We start from the raw sequence: 19,280 nt of genomic DNA, 5'->3' as shown, positions 1-19,280 counted from the left end.
CCAACGTTTAGATAGCGGCAAATTACACGAAACTAAAAAGTGCTCCATTTCAATTGGATTTTAAATTAAAAAAAGGTAGCCTACTTCATAACTATATCTATATCAGATAGCTGGAACTCGAGTTGCAGTGTAAAGATCGCTTTTACACAGGCAAGTTTCAATTGCCTTCAGTTTTGGTTGCTAAAGAATTCGCGATTTCATTCAAAACCCGTTTCATGATATATTTCACCATTTATATTAGTTGCAACTGTGTCAGATTGTAGGAAACATAACTTTTAGTGCTAAAGAATTCGCGTTCCAAATTTATAGTAATTTTGGTTTTTTAAGAACCGTATAAGCTGGATACAGTGAGTAAATTCATCAGATTAGAGGTGTTTCCCGGCTTCGCTATCCACTGTGCTTAGACATTTTGTAAATTGCTCCGTTTTTGTTTCGTTTTCTGTTGTTGAACTTTTGTGCATTGTTTTTGTTGGTGCTGTGGGACTTAAGCGTGATCGCGATCGCGCGCTCGACAACGCACACAGATCTACATAGTTGTACGGCGTACAAATATCTCAATCTCAATATGTACGGCGGATCGTGGCTGGGGGAAATGGGGATGGGCCTGGTTTGGCGGTGGTGACACGCTAATCGCAGCAGTTTTGAGGGGAACTGGAACTGGAACTGCTCTCTCTGAATGTGCCTCTGCACATGACTCGGTTGGTGGGAAAGGTGGGGTTGGAGGTGGTCGTGGGGGCAAAGGGATCCATAATTTCCATCAACGCGCTGCTCATGTTATTCCATTAGTCCATTAGGCACAGTCACCGCGTAGCACGAAGCCACTTCAGCGAGTTAAGCACAAAATTTGTCACTAATTTCAATTCTGTGCCGCTTTGTTTTGCACTGCATAATAGGTTAAATTGGTTGCACAATCCAACACTATCATGGTTTTCGGTTTTTCGGTAAACTTTGGTATCTATCTTCTTAGCACCCGTGGGTCAACACTGCGTATGCGCAATTAATTCGGCGCGTGTGAATTCTTCGTGTGTGTTTGCACTTGGCTCAAATCTTATCACACCCCCCAACCCCCGAACTTGTTTTCTAATTAGCCATGCATTATTATTTGCGCTTTACAGCGTTCTGCTGGATATCATCTCATCGACCCCACCTCACGTGCAGTTTCTGGTCGTCCGCTTCCGCCTTTTGCCATTTCGCTCTGCGTTTTTGCAAAATGGAAATGGAAATGAAAATGGGAATGTATCTATCTGGAATTTGATTTAAGCTCCCGCTCTGACAGCCCACTTCAAGGTCGAGTAATTATTGTCAGTGGCAATTAACTGAACCCATGTGACGGGCAATTTTTGGGCTCGGATAGGGCAGCACTCAAAACGTTCTAATTGAATTGGGAAAGGACCAGATCATAAGTAAATTAGTTTGCACCAACCTTAATTGCAATTCAATTTACAAATTTTAGCAATAAATTTTTAAAGCCATATACGAGTGCTTGCATTTTCCGCCGTCTTTATAAACATTTATGATCTATTTGGTTGTCATATACCCACTTTTGATTCTAAGAATATTTGGTACTCATAAAACTGAGAGCTGTTACGTTTTCTAGCAGACCAGCCCAGTTTCAAATAATATTTTCTTTTTTCACCTCTTCAGATTATTTATTGCACCACTATAACTCAAGTCTTAAAAAACGTAAGACATGAGAGTACTACAAAAAGTAAAAAAAAAGTAAACATGAAGAAGGAAAACAAGAGCAGCAGTAGTTTTAAGAAGGAAATATTTACTTTAAGTCGAGAGATTGTTTTGGGATATGTTAGATAACACTAATCTCAGGAAGTTAGCGTATTCAGCCTGACTAATTAAGTACTATTCAAAAACTTGCAGACAGTTCAACCAACTTTTCAAGGCGAATGCGACAAGTCATGAACTTTCTCAGTGACACCAAACAGAAATAGCCGTGCTTTTGTTAGCTAATCAACTGTTCCGATAAAGAATCTTAAGAAACGACCCGATTCAGGTCCAGAATATAGCTCTGTTTGCCATCTTTATTTCTTGCACAATGGCATCGTGTTTACTTTGTAATTATAATTATTTCTGGGCTAGTAACACGCGTGGCTAGGGATTTCTTTTAATTCTGTTTTGTCATCTGCAGTTGAGCATTATAATTCTCTTTTTATGGACCCTATAAAGCATCGAGATGCGTGGTTCGTTAGAGATCTTGAACTCCAGTTTGCGGTGGCTCAACTGGGATTCGGCTGGGATTTTTGGCACATGAAGGGGTAAAGATATAAAGATACTTTCTGTGGGCAAAATATTAGCTTCCTCTGCACGTAAGCGCCTCCAATTAGCAGCTACCAATGTGATACTTCGCAAATCGAATTCTGAAAGCGAGAGCGTGATTAAGTTTCCACTGGAATTGACATATTAACTAGATCTATTAGCATAGGGCTCAGAATTCCGAGATCACACATTAATACGTACGAGTATCAGTCACCGTTTCCACACAACGCCCCATTGAATCCTACCCGATCAGCTCAGTTTTGGTCGGTTAGCACTCGGTGCGTGTTAATCGATTTATTTAACCGGCAAACAAACAAAGCAGCACGAAAAATATCACTCCGTGTCATGTGGACACCGACTGAGGTATGAATTTTGGCAAAAAGCTAAACGATAAGCCCGGCTTGGAATATTTCCAATTGCCTTTCTAATTCAAACATGGTTTAAACACATTCCGTGCGTTAAAAATTACTCTCTTAGGCCATTCGAAAAAGAGGTTTCGCTGATTAAGGTCCTTATAATAAGTATAATAAGAAAGTCAATAAAAAAGGTGTCTGGAAAATCCTTGAGAGGTATTTGGAACATATTTATAAAGCTTTATTTGAAAATATATCACATATAAGAATTAGCCATCTGTTATTAAAAATAAGTTTGGCGATCAGTTTAGCACAAGAATCGTGCATTTCTTTTTATTACCTACAGAATTAATTTAATCAAAATAATCTGCGGACTCTTCGATTCCAATTCTTCTGCCGAAATCCAGCCAATAAAATCTTGAAATTTAAATAAATTCGTCGCACATATAGTGGGCACAATAAAAACGCCATAAATCTGTGCCCCAAAAGACTGGAAAGATGCCCCGTGACTGCAAAAGAACAAGCACCCAGTCCAAAACACTTAACTTGGTGTTTTGTAGATTATTGGGCAAATGGGAAAGCGCGCGATATATTTGAATTAAAATATAAATTGGCGAACGTGCGAGCGGAGCACAAATATTTTGTATTGTATTGCTGAAGCTACAGATGGACAGCATTTAACCAGACCACATACCTTCATCTTGATCTTAATATGCATGAAACAGGGGACCCAATTGGAAATGACGATCCCACCAACGATTTAATGATTGGATCGCAACTCGCATTGGTAATTGATTTATATTGTATATTTGAAATATATATTTATATAGATTTTGATTTAAATTAACACTAGCAATATACAGGCGGCACACAATGCTGTTTTAATCCGTATTTACGCTACACACTAATCGATAGTGGGTGAATGTTAAAGTGTGGTTACACCGGGGAAACAAAATCCAAATTCGTAACTGAAGGAAACTATACACACGCACACATTAAAGCCTTACATAGCATACCCGTGGGTATGTATATATATATAAAAACAACAACATTTCTCGTTAAACCTAATAAACATTACATTCTGCCTATGTATTGTTTATAAATATAATAAAAATATATATACTCGTATGCATGATTAAGTGCCAACATAACAACAAAGCCGAGGGAACCAGAGGGTGCACTATGAACTACGATTTGAGGGGAGTGGGGAGGATCGATCTATTAACATGGCCGAGTCAGCTAGCCAGGTGGCTGAGGCTCCTCCGTGACTATTTAACGCTCATTATATTGAATACTGGACCGATGCGCATGAACACACGCCTAAGGACACTTCTCAGTTCGGGCTTGAGGTCGAAGCACATCATCTCGCACAGCAGGCTGTAGTAGTTGGAAACGTGGGTGGCGAACTGGGAGAAGAAAAACACGTTTTATTGATTACGGAACGGAGTTATATATTATTATAACCAACTCACCCTTGCATCGGACATCTTGAGCAGGCGCGTCAGGATGAGCAGCAGGAGCGAAGTCCACGCATCTCGATGAGCCTCGCTCTGCAGACTCAAATAGTAGCCCAGTGCCTCCTTGCAGACCTGCACCAGCTCCTGCTCGATGCCGGGCCAATCGCTGCGTCTGTTCTCATCGCCGTACATCTTGAAGAAGATGCGCAGGACGCAGGCCAGTGACGAGGTCTCCTGCTTCAGCAGATTCGGCTTTACAGATCCCTTAAATCCCGCCCGCCACAGCAGGCTGCGTTGATCGTGATCGGCGTTAAAGCGTTTGGCAAATCGGTGCGACTGCATCAGACAGTCGGCCAGGGTGAACAACTGGCGGGTCCTCAGATAGCCGTACATCCCCTGCTCTTCCCGCTGGCACTCCAGCAGCTGGGACTGCGATCCGCTCCTGCCGCCTGTTAAGTCTGCCGCCGCCTGAGCCAGCGTTTCGGCGTCTTCCTTTCGCGATGTGGCCGGGAAAAAGACAATGTTGTCCATTGTCTGTATCAGTTCCAGCTGGACTACGCAACGGATATGCAGCGCCTCGAAGTGGTTGTGCTCCTGGGGTATATTGTTACTGGAATGTGCTTTCGGCCGCCAACTGAGGAGATCTTGCGGCAAAGTGGCGTTGAAGATGTCCAGGATGCACTGACACGTCTTGTCCCAGGTGGACTCGTTGAACTTGAATCCATTCGAAATGACGAGGTTCTCAAGGCAATTGGTGCCAGACCGCGCCAACTGCTCGTTGCTCTGCTGAACACACCAATGCAGCTGGGCGAAGAGCTCCTCCAGCAGCAAATGTCCAAGAACATCGAAATACTGCGTGAAGACATCGATGATAGCGTACAACGCGTGGTTGCAGGTGGTGGTCATCCATTCGGATTTCTCGGTGACGTGCTCCGGCAACTTCATGTTGTCGAAGATACGGAAGATCACATTGAAGAGATCCTTCCACCAATTTGGTTTGAAGCTCTCGCCATACGTCTTCACAATCTCAAAGAGCACGGTTAAGGCGCGAGTACGCACGTCCAATTTGCAGCGATTGACCACGCAGGAAAGCGAGAACAGCATTGGGAACCAGCCGCGCACCCAGACACGATCCTCCTCGGCCACCGAGGCGTCGTTCTCCATGCCGGCATGCTCCGCAAACAGTTGTGGTGCCTCGTGGACGCACTGCGCGCAGGTACGCACCAGGCGTATGGCCTCCATGCTGGTATCCGGGAATCTGGCGGTGGCGAACTCTGACAGGCACTTGACCGCGTCCTGGAACGAGTCCACCATGATGGCGAACTGACGCTTATACAGATCACCGATGATCTTCCCCGTGGTCTGGAAGGCCAGCTCGACAATCGGCTCTTCGTGGTCTCCCGCTGCCAGGTGGAAAATGCTGAAGATATTCTTCCAGCCGGAACGGATGTTATGCGCCTGTGAGTTTACCATTTGTGCGATGCAGCGCACCACCATATCTCGTATTGCCGGCGATGCGTTTTTCTTCATGATGTGCTCGAAGGGACGCAGGAAATCCTTTTGGAAGCGGAAGTTACTGAACTCGCCCTTCTCCATGAACTTCATCGACAACTGACGCAGTGAGTCCAGGGCGAAGAACGAGATTTCCTCGTTGCTATTGCAGCCAACGGCATTGAAGTGCTCACCCAAAACTTGCCAAATACGCGACCACTGCAGACGAATACGCTCCATGTTGTAGTAACTGATTTCCACTATTTTTTGCAAGGAGAACATCCTCGGTTGCTGCTGCTGAAGCTCATCCACAGACACCTGGCACAGCGCCTTTACGAAGTCCACGATAGCATCACCATCCAGTCGCATTGAGCCGGTGAAAATACGATCGACAGCGACCACCACGCTCTGGCTGCTCGTCTCGCCGATGTGCTCTTTCACGCTGGGATTAAGCGAGTCCTTGAGCGTGGTCTGCGCCCCAGAAAGGAACTGGGGCCGCACACCAGTGCCGATCAGTTGTGCCAGCTCAAGCTGGCTAATGCACTTCACTATATCCAGCCAGCTGCTGCCCAGGTAATTGCCATCCGTGTGGGCCACCATTATAAGCGTCTTGATGGTGTCAATATTCTTGGCCTTCATCTCGTTGATGGGCGAGTTGGCATTAAGAAGAGTAAACCTGGCCAGAGCTTGGACATAGGCGTCTCGCTCCAGGGACATGTGGAAGATGCATGCGATTCGAATAGCGCAACGGATTCCATCCAAGCAGAGTGTAGCAATCTCTGGATCGTCGCAATCCTGGAGACCCACCGAGAAAGCGGCCAGAAATGGTGTCCAAGCCATTTTGAACATGGGACGCACATGCTCCAAGTGTTTCGCTGAGGTGAAGGGTGACTTGACGTGCGAAACTGACTGCATTAGATTGGTGGCCGTCAGCGAGATGACCTCCATCTCCATGTTCCACAACAGCTTTCTGCGCTTCTCTGTGATGAAGGCTTGCTTTCCAGTGGGTTTCGGCTGTTGAAGCATTCCGGAGTTGTTCTTCATCTTAATTTCGTGTTCGGAAATTTCGTCGTAGATGGACGACAAGTACTCCTCGGGCAAATCGGACTTGCTGTCGCTGATGCCGCGGTTCATTTTAATATACTGCTCCTTGGTCATCTTGTGCTTGACCTGCGGCGAGTGCAGATCCGTGGTCAGCATGATGATGCTGAATGCCAGCACGTAGACGGTGTCTGCGCTTTGGAATAGCTGGTTCTGCGGATTGCACTCGCAGTATCTGCTGGCAAACTTCTCCATCAGTCGATCGATTTTCTGTGCTTCCCCTGGCAGTCGGAACTCCTCGAGGAGAATCCTCAAGGCGGCCACCACCTCCAGTTGGCGGAAGTCAAAAGCATCGATGTAAGCACACATCACCTCCTTGGAGTGGTCGTCATTCTCGCCAAGGTAATTCCCAATAACTGTCTTGTCCAGTCGTTCGTCCTCGTGCAGCCATCGGGCAATGTCCTGGCATGTGGCACCCAGCAGCTGCTTCTCCTGCAAGAATTGCACTCCTTTCTGAGGCTTGCGATTAAATAACTCAATGCCCGTTTCCATCACTTCCTTGCGCATCTTGCGCTCCTCCAATGCCTCGGGAAGATCCTGCAGTTGCTCCTGATTGGAGTTCAAACTATGACTGGAGCCGCTGTGTATGGTTTGGATAGTTGTGTCCGCCTGATCTTGCTCTGTGCTTGTCGGCGACTGGACTTGCATAGGTGGAACCGGCATGTTTGGGTTTACATACAAGTCCTTACTCCACTCTACCATGCACTTCAAAATGGAGACTAGACACTCCAGTCCGCGAATGCGCATCGACTTCTCTTGCATCGGATTGGCGCCCAGTTCAAGAGCCTGACGACCCTGGGCAATTTTCGAAAGATCGTTGACTAATCTCTCAAAGAGGTTTGCAGCCGAAAAGTCGCAGTCGTAGTTTACATAGATATCCACTACGGACTGTGCGTCAGCGCAAATCCGTGTCAGCGCTTGGATTACCATCCATTTGTGCTCGAAGCTGCTCGAGTTCGCCTCAAGAATGTTGAGGAAGATTTCTTTGAAGAACACCTCTATCTGTCGCTTAAGGTGCACCTTGAAGTTCGAGAGTAGAGCCACGAAGATCGAAAGCGACAGCTCGAAGACCTCCGGCACCAGACTGACTCCGTTGTTGGACAAAGCCACGCAAAGATACTGCTTAATGGCCATGATGAACATCTCGTTGGAGCGGAAGACGGGTCCGGCATTCTGGAGGATGAGCAGCAGCAGATGCAATGACAGCACCTTGGAACGCAGCTCGTGCGATTTCGGATCTGGATGACCCTCCGGCAAAGGCTTCATCGATAGCTTGCACAGCGCCCGAAACACGAGAAACGCATCTTTCTGCAGGATGTGCGTAAACTTAGCAGTTACCACCGCATCGTTCTCGCTGTGTAGCTCTACACTGTCGTGATCCGAGTGCGAGGAGTAGTCGTTTCCATTTACTGTTGGCTCGGGCTCCCCGACCGATTCCTGATCCTTCATGGCCTCATTGTAGGCAGCTGAAAAACGAAACTGTCATTATTATTGCGCAGTGATTATTAGGCAGTTAGGAGGAGTGGAATTTTATGTTGCACCTTATCGTGAAAGTTACTGTAATGATTCATACAAATTTTCCCTTCCGATAAGAACAATTTTATGATCTTAAACACGTTTCTTGAAAATGGGGACTTAAAATTGGTAAATCAAGGTGAGTTAAATAAAATAGTATACATCATCATCGTTTAACAAGAAACATCTGTTTATTAAACTTTTTCCACCGAGTGCCACGCACCTGATATGATCTCCGCCAGCAGTTCCGAGGCAATGACTTCGTCGGAATCCCCCAGCGACTCCTCTCCAGAGCCATTGCAATCCTCTGAGTGGATGCTGCCGTTGATGGGATTGGAGTTGGGAGGTGGTAGCTCGTACACCTGGTTCTCCATGCGGGCAAATATCACGTTCAACATTTGGGTGAGCGTGGCGCGGGCTGTCGTCTGGTTGACCAGGTTCTTGCTAGACAAGTAGATGTCGTAGCAGGTGCGCACAGCTTGGAGGAGCGTGAATTCGTGGATTTCCACATGCTGCGAGGTGACCACCGTCAGCAGAGCCTTTATTATCTGCAGCTGAACGCCCTCGTCGGTCTGGGGACCACTGAAGCAGCCATATATGGTCACAACGATACGGTCGATAAGCAGGTGGCCGGGATTGGCCGAGTCCTGAATGGATCCCGTCAAATGGCCGTAGGCAATGAGCTTCTGCAGGCAGTCCAGAGCGGTGACCACGATCCTGGGCGAGCGGCTCTTGCAGGCGAGCTCAAAGGGGAGAAAGTAGGTCTCCGCATTTATGATGCTCGCTGCATCATTCTTGGGCAGCGGGAGTGCGGCGCAGGGTAGCTCGTTGCCCTCCGCAATCTGGCCGGCACTGATTAGCTCCGCCTTGATCTGCTCGAGCGCCGAGTCGCAGGACTTCTTCAACTGCGAGTGATGGGAGCGCCGTATGTCCTTGTCGGCAAGGATCTTCTCTAGAGCACGCACGATGAACATTTCCTTGGTCTTTGTGGAGTTGTTGTGCATATTGGGCCGCTGCCACTCCCAAGGTCGCCTTCGCTGGGTGGGTTTTTATGCCTCTTTCCCTCCTCCTCCACCACCTGCTTCGGATTTCCCTCTGCCCACCGCTTCCGGAAACGACAGCCACGCAACTTTCGCTGCTGCCTTCTGGGTGCTCCGCCAGCTGTGCGGAGTGCTCCTCTCGGTTGGATTGTCGTCTGGCGGCACTCGGTGAGTTTTTAGCGTGTCGTGGCTGTTTGCATGTTGCAAATCTCTCAGTTTTTCCACATTTAAATTCGCTTCAAAATACGAAAAAACGTCATCAGAAGTGTGACCGTGAAAGCGAAAATTACTGAGCAGTCGGCAGTGTTGGGAACTGTCTGTTATTCTATGGCATCTGGTATTTTTTGCTAATTGGCTGGTATCACTTTTATTTGAATTGCAACGGCTCTTTGTGATAACAAAACAAAATAGGCAATAAAATACAAAATTATATTTACATATAATAAATTAGTAGTGTAAATTAGTTGTGTAAGTACACAAATAGTTTCTTAACTCTTGAGGAAGTTAAAAAATGCATTTTTAACAGTTATTTTATTATTTCCTTAAATGCAAAAAGAAGTAAATTACTAAGCTAATACTTATTAATAAAAGGTGTGCAAAGAAAACTGTGCTCAACTTTGGTGTCATAGTAAATGTTATAACTGCCACTCCTTCGTAGGAACATCCGCCATGAACAGCACGTTTTCCATGTTGTTTTCGATCAGTGCGGCGTACTGGGCCATTACCGCCGCTCCGTCGGCCGTGAAGAGTCGATCCGCCGGCTCTGCGGTTGCCGGAATGTGTAGGTATCTTTGTGCTTCGGTGTGCAGGAAGGGATAAGTTTCTGCAAGCTCCTCCCAGAGCTCAAAGGGATCCGCTCGCAGGGTGCTCATGCCGGCACAAAAGTATCTGGCTATCTCATCGTCCGCATCGGGACCGTTGCTCCCGTTGACAAGTCTTTGCTTCTCATGCGAAAATGATTTGAAGGCTGCCCAGATATCGTAGTCGTCGCGATCCTCCGGATCCTTAACAGCATCGGAATCCCCGCTGTCCAGATGCGCCTGCATCATGTCATACAGCTGAGTCATGTATTGGGCCACCAGGGCGCCACTCTGGAAAGGTATATTCCGAAACCGTGGGTCCAGCAGACTTGCCATGGCCAGGTGCACGTTGCTCTCCATGCTTTCGAAGTTCTCCTCCAGCTGCTGAACCATGAACAAGCGCAGTTCCCTAGCGACCTTGTGTTCCGCACTCTTTTCCTGCTTCAGTTCGTTAATTAGAGTTTGGGCAATAGGCAGGACTGTGCTGGCCGCCGGATACGGTGCTCGAGTTAGCTCACGCATGGAGCTGGTCAACGGTCTCAGCACGTCCAGCAATTGATGACACAAATCCACCTCCGCCCGCGAAAGCAGAAGCGGCTCTTGAACGAGAGTGTGTTTCAGGTACAAATCTAGCATATCGTACGTACTAATGGGTCGGTGTATAGAGTTTAATTGGGGAATTATCTGCAAGCTGTGACCTTCAATTTCCACGGTCGATTGCACATAGGAACGCACCCTATCGCGCAAATCACGGATCTCTGGCCGCTGCACCACCGCCGCTAAAAGAGAATTCAACTGGTCAGCAAAGCAAGGGACATGATGATGAGCGCCCAGGAACGTGGTCACCGCGTCCTCCAGCAGTTGACTGCTCTTTGTCGTTACGCAGCAGATCTTTGACTTTGGGATGTCAAAGCGCTGACACACTTGATCCATGCGTTCCACTATTTCGGTGGAGGTGAAAAGATCGGGAAGGCGCATCACAGAAAGTGTTCGGGAAATTCGTTGCCGCCCCTCGTGAAAGTGGGCAACCAGCTCCATCCAGCTTTGACTCTCCGCCTTCGTGTGCACCGAGCAACTAAGGCTGAGTGTAGAGATGGCGGCCAAGTGCTGGCGTAGCTTGGACCTACGCATTTCTGACTCCCTGCTGATAATGGCCTCCAGTTCCGCCGCACTTGGTGGCTTGTAGGTGGGGCACAGTACTTTTACTAGGTGCTGAAATCCCTCGCCCTGCACAATTTGCAATGGCTGGCGATCACGGCAGACGAAGAAGGCCACGTCTTGGTGAAACGAACTCCGGTTTGACAAAGGTCCATCCATTTTTAAGTTGCTGGGAAAATAGATTAGATTGTTATTATTGCTATGTTGCTGTCAGCTAGGCATCGGAATTTTACTACAATTCAAGGATAACATAATTTAGAAGTATTACACATTAAAACTCAAACAAAACTGTCTAAAACAATTGGGTTATTGAAAAGCTAGAGTATATAATACAATTATTATTTCAATTATTCTTTGATCAACACAAATGTACTTAAAAACTTACTCAAGACCGGCGAATGGTACAGTCTGAATTTGATGAAGTGGGGTTTTCTCTGGCTCATCCAGCTCCTCCTTGGGCTCGAATTCGATGATATCCTCGCCACCAACCGTCTCTGTTCGGGACTCTGTGGCTTCCGATGTGACCCACGCGTATCCGACACTCTGCATAGAGATGTGATCCTCAGCAGTCGCCTTCGTCATTCCCTGATCGATAATGCTGCCAGCATCCTTGGCCGCCTTGAACAACAGCTCGCTGTGAAAATCAGAGCTCTCTTCCTTGAAGGGCAGCACCTTTCGAAACCTCAGCTTGTCATCCTGCTCCCGCCGCTTGTAAATACCCCGCTCCACCACCGTATCATCGTCGAAGAGGTCTCTGAATAAGAATGATGGAAATACATATGAACAGAGGTTTTTAAATTTCAGGACCTTTTCTACATTTGTGGATGGGTCTTCATGTGCTTCATCAGGTTGGACGTGTTGCCGCATGTCTTGATGACCTTCTCGCAGAGCTGACACTGGGCGGAATTCCGATCCAACTTGTCGTAGAACTTCCATATCTTACTACGCGACATAGTCGGCATAAACGATAAATTAACGACAAGGAATAAATATTTTGTAAATAACGCTAAATTAGTGTGGCCAACTGGGAGATTCAGGGAAGGATTAACATTTAGATTAACGCTTGTGTTGACTGCGATTTGTGTTTATTTTTGACAAAATTAATTTATTCAAATAGTCTAATTATTTAAACTGCAAAGATATTAAGTGATATATATTACTTTTAATTTTTTAATGAATCGTTAAATTCCTTATGTAGATCGTGTGTAGCGCCTTTTAGTATTATTATAAGTGGTATGCTAAAAATACTAGGCGCAAAATTTTAAATTAAAAAAAACACATTTTTAACTAAGTTTTCGACTGCCTTTTTTGAATCGTAATTGTTTTACCATAAAAATTGCACATTATATATTATATACAAATATCTTTGATTTGCTAGCTTTAGGCCCTCAGCTGCTATAGCTAATCCAAAATTCCGCATAATTTAATTTCTCAATTATAAAAAATAATAATCTTTTATTTTTTTTATAACTTACACATAGTTTCTTTTGGGATATTAGTTTTATATATACGTTAAGTAGAAGAATCCCGCCGACTGCCCAGAGCCCAGTAGACCGTCGCCGAGAGGATAAGGTTAAGAGATTCATAGTCGAATAGAATACTGTCAGAGAGACGTGATTAGTGGAATTTGTACAGATGATAGATGGTGCCGCGGAAGATATGTGCCCGATCCCCCACGACGGCAGTCTTGTGCTCATCCTAACTGATACTCCGACACCCCGCCTTTCAGGCCTAAACGTAGCTGCTTTCCGGACTTCGTTGTACGGATGTTTGACGTGACGCCGATTGTGATTTCGCCTCCCTATCAAACTTGAGAAAAATATCCTCCAGGGTGCACTCGTTCACCGAATAGTCGGCCACGAGATCGCTTAAGCGATCGCCCAGATAGTCCTCCGCTATTTTGAAAACATTCGACCAAAGGACTACGCTCTCCTGCGTGCTTACGAAGTAGGTGAGGGTGCCGGCATGGCTTTCGCGCAGTTCCAGATTAGCAAACTGCGATTTTAAGGTGCCAGTGATCGTGGACACATTCACCTCGGTTTCTGTGTCCTCCTTCATTTTCAGTTTTATCGTGAAGCCGCTTAGTCGCTTTAGGGCGCATATATTGTTCAGACACTTGAACTTTCCGTGCGCCATTATGGCCAAGCGATTACACAGCTCTTCACACTCGTCCATGCTGTAAAGCAGAATGTGCACATTTTTTAATCTTGTTAGAAAAGACATATGGGTTTTGGTTTACCTATGCGAGGTGAGCACCACAGTTCGGTCCTTTCCCTGAAAGTTTTTGATACACTGCCAAAGAAATCGTCTCGAGATGGGATCTACGCCGGTGGTAGGTTCGTCCAGGAGGACCAGAGTGGGAGCACCGATCATGGCCATTGCCGCCAGAAGCTTGCGCTTTGTGCCCCCCGAATAGTGGCGCACCTGCACGTTTTGATATTTGATCAAATGCATCTTCTCCAGCCAGTACTTCACGTGCTCCTTGACGCTGTTTGATCCCTCGCTGCGGCTGCTCAAGCCCCTCAGCAATGCCATGTAGTGCAGGCACTGCTCAGCGGTCATGAATTTATTCAGTGCATCGTACTGAGGGCAGTAGCCAAAGGAATGCCGATATGCTACCTCATCCTGGCGAATTTCTATGCCATTGATGCGGATACTGCCACCATCTAGTGGCAAATTCGCCGCTATCATCTGGAAAGTGCTTGTCTTACCCGCTCCGTTTACACCCAAAAGACCAAAGCACTCTCCTGGGGCAGTCGCAAAACTCACTCCGTCCACAGCCAACTTATCACGGTATCGCTTGCGAAGATTGTGCACTATCAATGGAGGTTTATCCGTAATCGATGATAGGTCTTTTATCAGATCGTTAACCCGCTTTTCCTCCTTTGCACAATCATCGATTTCCGAAACTGAAGTACTAGGAATGGTGCCCGTCGAATTGTATTTCTTTTGTGGGAATGTCCATTTCCAGATGCTATCATGAATTCGTCTGCGCAAATACTTGTGTTCCAGGACTATGGTAAAGAATGCCATCACCAGGACACACACGGCGGTGGCATAGGCAAAGAAGGTGTCCTCGCAGATGAGCCCCTTTATAAGTCCCGAACGTCGTCGGGTTATAAAGTTTTCATTGATAATGCGCAATTGGTGATTGAGATTGAAGTCCGGTAGAAAGCAGAGGAAGGCGATCTTGGTCTCATGCAGTTTCATGGCCGCCGCATTGTTGGAGGTGATAAGTGGGGCAATAGCTAAAAAAAAAAGGTTTTTATAGTGTTTCTAATAGTTGTCACTGCTAAATGCAAATAATATTACCCGACACAATCAGCATCAGAAGCAAATAAGTAGATATCGTGGATATGGACTTGAAGTTGTTTCCCAGGGCGTATAGAATGGGTAGGTAGCTGCAGCCGTAGAAAAAGATGCTTAGCACAATGACTTTGAGCTGCGCCGTTGTGTATAGCTCCGAGGGCATCACCAAGTATTGCAGATTGAACAGTGCAACGCAGACCAAGATTAGGAGCAGCACATCAAAAGTAAAATGCGCCAACCAGTAAGTAAATCGCGACATGGTCTGCAGCTGTCTGAATCCATTGGCGTACTCCCGAAACGGCAAGGAGATGAAATAGAACATGAAGAAGAACATGCCCACCGACACAATAACCGCATAGTATTCGAGGCGGGATGGACTGATGTCGCTAACAAATCGACGAATAGGCACGTAAATCGTATCAATGCCCGACTCTGGACGCTCTAGCTTCAGCATTGCAGAGTCCACCAGGTTGATTAATTCCACAGAGCTGTGGTAGCGATTGCCTGAATAGAAGATCTCAATGGTGGGCGTATCGGAGGTGCCACGCCCACCTCCGTACATGTCAATGATGCCAATCACCTGTTCCAAGAAATCAGCCAAGTTGTCGCGTTGTAAGTCAAGGGATTCTAAAGAACACACGAATTAATAAAGCCATTCAAATGTTCAGCACAACGTCGAATACTCACCATTTTTCACATCATTGCTCCCACGCAGCTGCATTGTTTTCACTGCGATTCCGCTCAGCTCGATCTGTTGACGCAGTTGCTGCTCCACCTGGGCGTGATGGCCCGTTGGGTTGTGGATGTAAATAACGCCGCTGCCCATCTGTCTGAGTTTCAGGGGCAGAGCCTCCTCGTTCTCCACTATGGACATGGCGTGCATCACCAGTATAGCCCCAAACACGCAAACAAAGGGAATGCACAGCTGGCGAGGAGGGAGGACAAGGGGCAATCACACATTGTTGTTATCGCCGTTTATAGAACAGAGCAAAGTCCTACAAACTTGTAAAAGGCTTACCATTATCAGAGAATATAACCATTCATTGGAGATAAAGGTCCACTTCTTGTAAAACACAGCCATCCAGAGTTGAAAAAGACTGGGTTGGTCTGGACGACTGGGAAGTTTTTTGTAGGGTGTCAGTAGCGGCGCATCATTGCGGGAACCATCCGGAGTGTCCACTTGATCCTGTTCGCCTGCGCATCTGAAACCCCACAGAAGATATTAAAACGAAAACTACAAACCATGTACCTTGCAATGCCTACCTTAGGAAAACATCTTCCAGGGAGGTGTCCGTCATGGAAATGGTATTTATGCCCAGATCGTTTGATTTGGTCTCCAGCTTATAAAGCATTTGTGCGAAACAATTTTTATAGGCATACGGTAGGCAAATGTACACAGTTGGCTGCACTACATTCTGTTTAACGTTTAAAGGATGTCTTCTAAATGCCCAAGTTAAATGTAATCTATTCAGAAACTTACCAAAACTCTGGCCGTGGGGACAAAGTTATGGATTATTTCCATTATTTCGGCTTCATGTAATGTAAAATCGTTGACCTCCAATTTTAGGCGGTAACCAATACCGGACTTGCGCTTTAATTGCAAAGGACTTCCGATGCTTTGCAGTTTGCCATTGGCCAATATGCAGATGGTATCCCCAAGGACCTCGGCCTCCTCCATGTAATGCGTGGTGACCAGAATAGCCTTCTCCTTGCGTAGATTCAGTAGAATGTCCCACAGTTCACGACGCGAGTTAATGTCCAATCCCGATGAGGGTTCGTCAAGGATGACGATTCTGCGAGATTAAACAGAGAGTTTTAAACCGCATATCTTAAAGTAAAATGGTTCTTAAGTTTACTTGGTGTTTCCGGCAATGGCGATACCCAGTGAAAGCCGCCTCTTCATGCCTCCAGACAAATTCTTGCCGAATTCGTCTCGCTTATCACCCAGTCCCAGCTTCTTAAGCTTCTCATCTGCCCAATCGCGTGCATCACAACGGCGAGCTCCCCGCAGCTGGGCAAAGAACTCCAAGTGCTGGTGACAGGTCATGTAACTCATAAAAACGCTGTGCTGCGGACAGAATCCAATTAGGTGGCGATAGGAGGCCACATCGCGCTCACTGCACACAATTATCTTTCCCGAATCCTTTGGTACCAATCCTGAAAGAGAAAGCACGTCAGCATTCGTTGGTCTAGGAAGCGATTTGAGTTTATCCCTACCCATTATCATGTTCATCATTGTAGTTTTTCCAGCACCATTGTGACCCAGCAGAACAGTAATCTCCTTGTTGTTGATCGTCATATTTAAGTTGTCAGAGATTAGCGTCTCGCGCTTGCTTGTCTGGAACTTCTTGCACAGCTCAGTGATTATGATGGCTTGGGTGCCACGGGGTGCCGTCGTGTATTCGTTGCGTTGTCGCTTCTTGTAAGTCTTCGGCTGTGATACAAAATTAAGATTATAAATTGGTAAACTACAATTTAAGGAACATACGTCATTTAAGCCGTAAGAGAAACCGTGGCACGCCCGATTCTAACCGATTTCTGCGACCGTAACCGACAACTTAACTGAAAAAGAGAATTTACCCGAGCAATCTTACTGCAGCCGATCTTTTACACGATTATAATGAACGAATATACATAATAATACGAATTGAATTTCGGTTCCTATCGAGAAAAGGTAGCGAATGAAAATGTAGCCGATAAACGTAATTAATTATTCCAATACAGAAAAAAGGATACACGTACCGAAAGGCGAATTTAACCCGACACCGATAATATATATCATTGGTTCGTACTTAGTAAATTGTACTTACATCTAGGAAAAAGAAAATCGGACGCTTTAGTCCACCAGGACCGGGAAAAACACAACCCAAGTATAGGTAAAGCAGAGCATACAAAAATGATTGAAAAACTAGCACAACATAGACCCAAAACATCCGCGGAGAATCGTATTTGATTTCACGAAAGAGATCCGCAGCACCGAACTCACGATCTACAAGAAAATACAGTGTAGAAATTAAAATGTGCAGCTTTTAACAATCGATTTAAAATCTTACGCTTATTTGAAAATGTCTGAAAAATATCCAATCCTTCCAGGAAGGTGTTCGTGCTAAAGAACACGAAGGCCAGCGATGTGGCCCAGCTTCGAACAAAAGAGAACACATAGGGAATGATCAACATTACCAGGCCACCAATTTTCGCATAGAAAACTGAAAGTAACGTAAGAGTTTGGTTAACTTTGGTTGAGATATCAAAGTAAATATTTACCCGAATGGAAGCAAACGGAGATCAAATATGCGTACGACATGGTAGACAAAATGTAAAGCAGGAACAACACCACCACGCATGCGAAGCAAATCAATCCCAGTGCCTTGTATAAATAAGCAACGACCAGGACGAAGATGATTAGCACAGTGTAGCACACAAAGCGAATGAGAAAGAAGGTGAGGCCGTTGAGAAAACTCATGGGCGTAACCAGGTTGAGAAATTCCTTCAGTCCGTTCTGCTTCTCCTCTACAAAGGGCACAACAAAGGTGCTTAGTAAAACAACATTGAACAAGATGCTGCACAGTGTCCCGAAATATGTCAAACGATGGCTATCCATGCTAGTGACCTCTAGGTTGGGCATCGAGCTGACCAGCACCTCAAAGTTTTTCCCCAGCTCCTGGTATTTCATATACTGTTTGTCAAGAATGTGTTGCAAGGTCAGGAAACCGGCACGAATATAATCGTCATCATCTGGAAAACAAAAACCAATGCGCGGGTTCGTTAAACGGGAACAAGGGACAATTTTATAACGCACCTTTCTGGTGATTAATCTCCTCATCGTTCACAAAGCGCTTTCTGGGCGAAATACGCATCTGATTCGAGCTGAGGCTGTAACGGAACTTTCCGCCAGAGCCACGATTCGGTACTTGTTGGAAGTTGATAGCGAAGCAGCTCCCACGGCACTGCTGCTCCATTTCCAGCTGCATCTCGAAACTGTCGTTATGGGCCCGAAGTCCTGCGAGATGAAATATTAGTTAATAATGTTCAGAAGATACTATAGAATAGATTGGCGATGTATTTATATAAAATATATATGTACACTTACGCTCTGGTACAATTCCCAGATCCACCCGCAGGAAGTCCATAATGTCCTCGACATTGGGGGAATTGGGTGCGTAGTAAATGTAGTCGAGTTCATTGCCGGGGAAGTATGTTTCTTTAAGTACCATCTATTGTATAAAGCAAATGAGATTAGGGTTAAATTGCGGTCACGGGTTTGTAATAACAGTCATACATATATAAAATGCAGATAACACTATTATTGCGAAGATATACTATGTGCGTGTTTTTTTTGCAGTTACGACTATTTATATGAATGTACCTCCAAGGCATTGTGATATTATATGAGCTCACCTCATTTTTAGCTTCAAACTCTTCCATTTGGTGTTGCACGGGCTTTATGGACCAGTGCAGGTACGCAGTGAGGACTCCGGCAAATCCAGAGCAGATAATAAGCACAGATAGTAAGTTGCATTGCAAGTAGAGCAGGTTCTTCCGCAGAAAGACAAAGAACAGCGGGCGGAAAGTTCCAGCCATTTTTTGATTAACAGCTACTTTCCCCAACTTTTACTTTGCTTTTTTCCCCTTTATTGTTGTAACGAGGCGTCAACTTCGATTGTTGTCAGCTAAATGATTGGTGGCAAAAATTATCGAAATTTTCATAGCAAACCACACCCGCTAAAGTTCCCCTCTATAATATTTGCACACAAAGGAGGCCATTGCTACGTATGCAATGAACAT

At 45.8% G+C, this 19,280-nt stretch overlaps 3 protein-coding genes across 4 annotated transcripts; all 3 read right to left on the bottom strand.

Annotated features, from left to right (window-relative positions):
* Positions 1-3,415: 3,415 nt before the first annotated feature.
* Positions 3,416-9,525, bottom strand: LOC122620406 (brefeldin A-inhibited guanine nucleotide-exchange protein 1). The gene is made up of 3 exons (XM_043797849.1): positions 8,412-9,525; positions 4,097-8,139; positions 3,416-4,030 (listed from the first exon to the last, which is right to left on the bottom strand). Exons 1-3 carry the CDS (start codon positions 9,190-9,192, stop codon positions 3,893-3,895), a joined length of 4,962 nt encoding a protein of 1,653 aa, XP_043653784.1. The 5' UTR covers positions 9,193-9,525; the 3' UTR covers positions 3,416-3,892.
* A 236-nt stretch (positions 9,526-9,761) lies between these two features.
* Positions 9,762-12,779, bottom strand: LOC122611620 (E3 SUMO-protein ligase ZBED1). 2 transcript variants are annotated; one of them, XM_043784832.1, is made up of 4 exons: positions 12,662-12,779; positions 12,003-12,128; positions 11,572-11,940; positions 9,762-11,355 (listed from the first exon to the last, which is right to left on the bottom strand). In XM_043784832.1, the coding sequence occupies exons 2-4, from the start codon at positions 12,029-12,031 to the stop codon at positions 9,864-9,866; spliced, it is 1,890 nt and encodes a 629-aa protein (XP_043640767.1). In that variant the 5' UTR covers positions 12,032-12,128; positions 12,662-12,779; the 3' UTR covers positions 9,762-9,863. The 2 variants fall into 2 exon arrangements, with proteins under 2 accessions (XP_043640767.1, XP_043640766.1); XM_043784831.1 differs by lacking the exon at positions 12,662-12,779 and having other exon boundaries at positions 12,003-12,492.
* On the bottom strand, positions 12,609-19,260 carry LOC122611619 (phospholipid-transporting ATPase ABCA3). The gene is made up of 15 exons (XM_043784830.1): positions 18,894-19,260; positions 18,586-18,709; positions 18,295-18,495; positions 17,760-18,230; positions 17,549-17,701; positions 17,306-17,484; positions 16,713-16,929; positions 16,352-16,652; positions 15,976-16,288; positions 15,759-15,910; positions 15,514-15,697; positions 15,183-15,420; positions 14,499-15,122; positions 13,426-14,434; positions 12,609-13,362 (listed from the first exon to the last, which is right to left on the bottom strand). Exons 1-15 carry the CDS (start codon positions 19,074-19,076, stop codon positions 12,918-12,920), a joined length of 4,794 nt encoding a protein of 1,597 aa, XP_043640765.1. The 5' UTR covers positions 19,077-19,260; the 3' UTR covers positions 12,609-12,917.
* Positions 19,261-19,280: the final 20 nt, after the last annotated feature.

Source organism: Drosophila teissieri, chromosome 2L (genome assembly GCF_016746235.2).
Source record: "Drosophila teissieri strain GT53w chromosome 2L, Prin_Dtei_1.1, whole genome shotgun sequence".
Classification (NCBI taxonomy): domain Eukaryota; kingdom Metazoa; phylum Arthropoda; class Insecta; order Diptera; family Drosophilidae; genus Drosophila; species Drosophila teissieri.
Note: the sequence above shows the minus strand (reverse complement) of the source record. Positions and strands in the feature narration are given on the sequence as shown.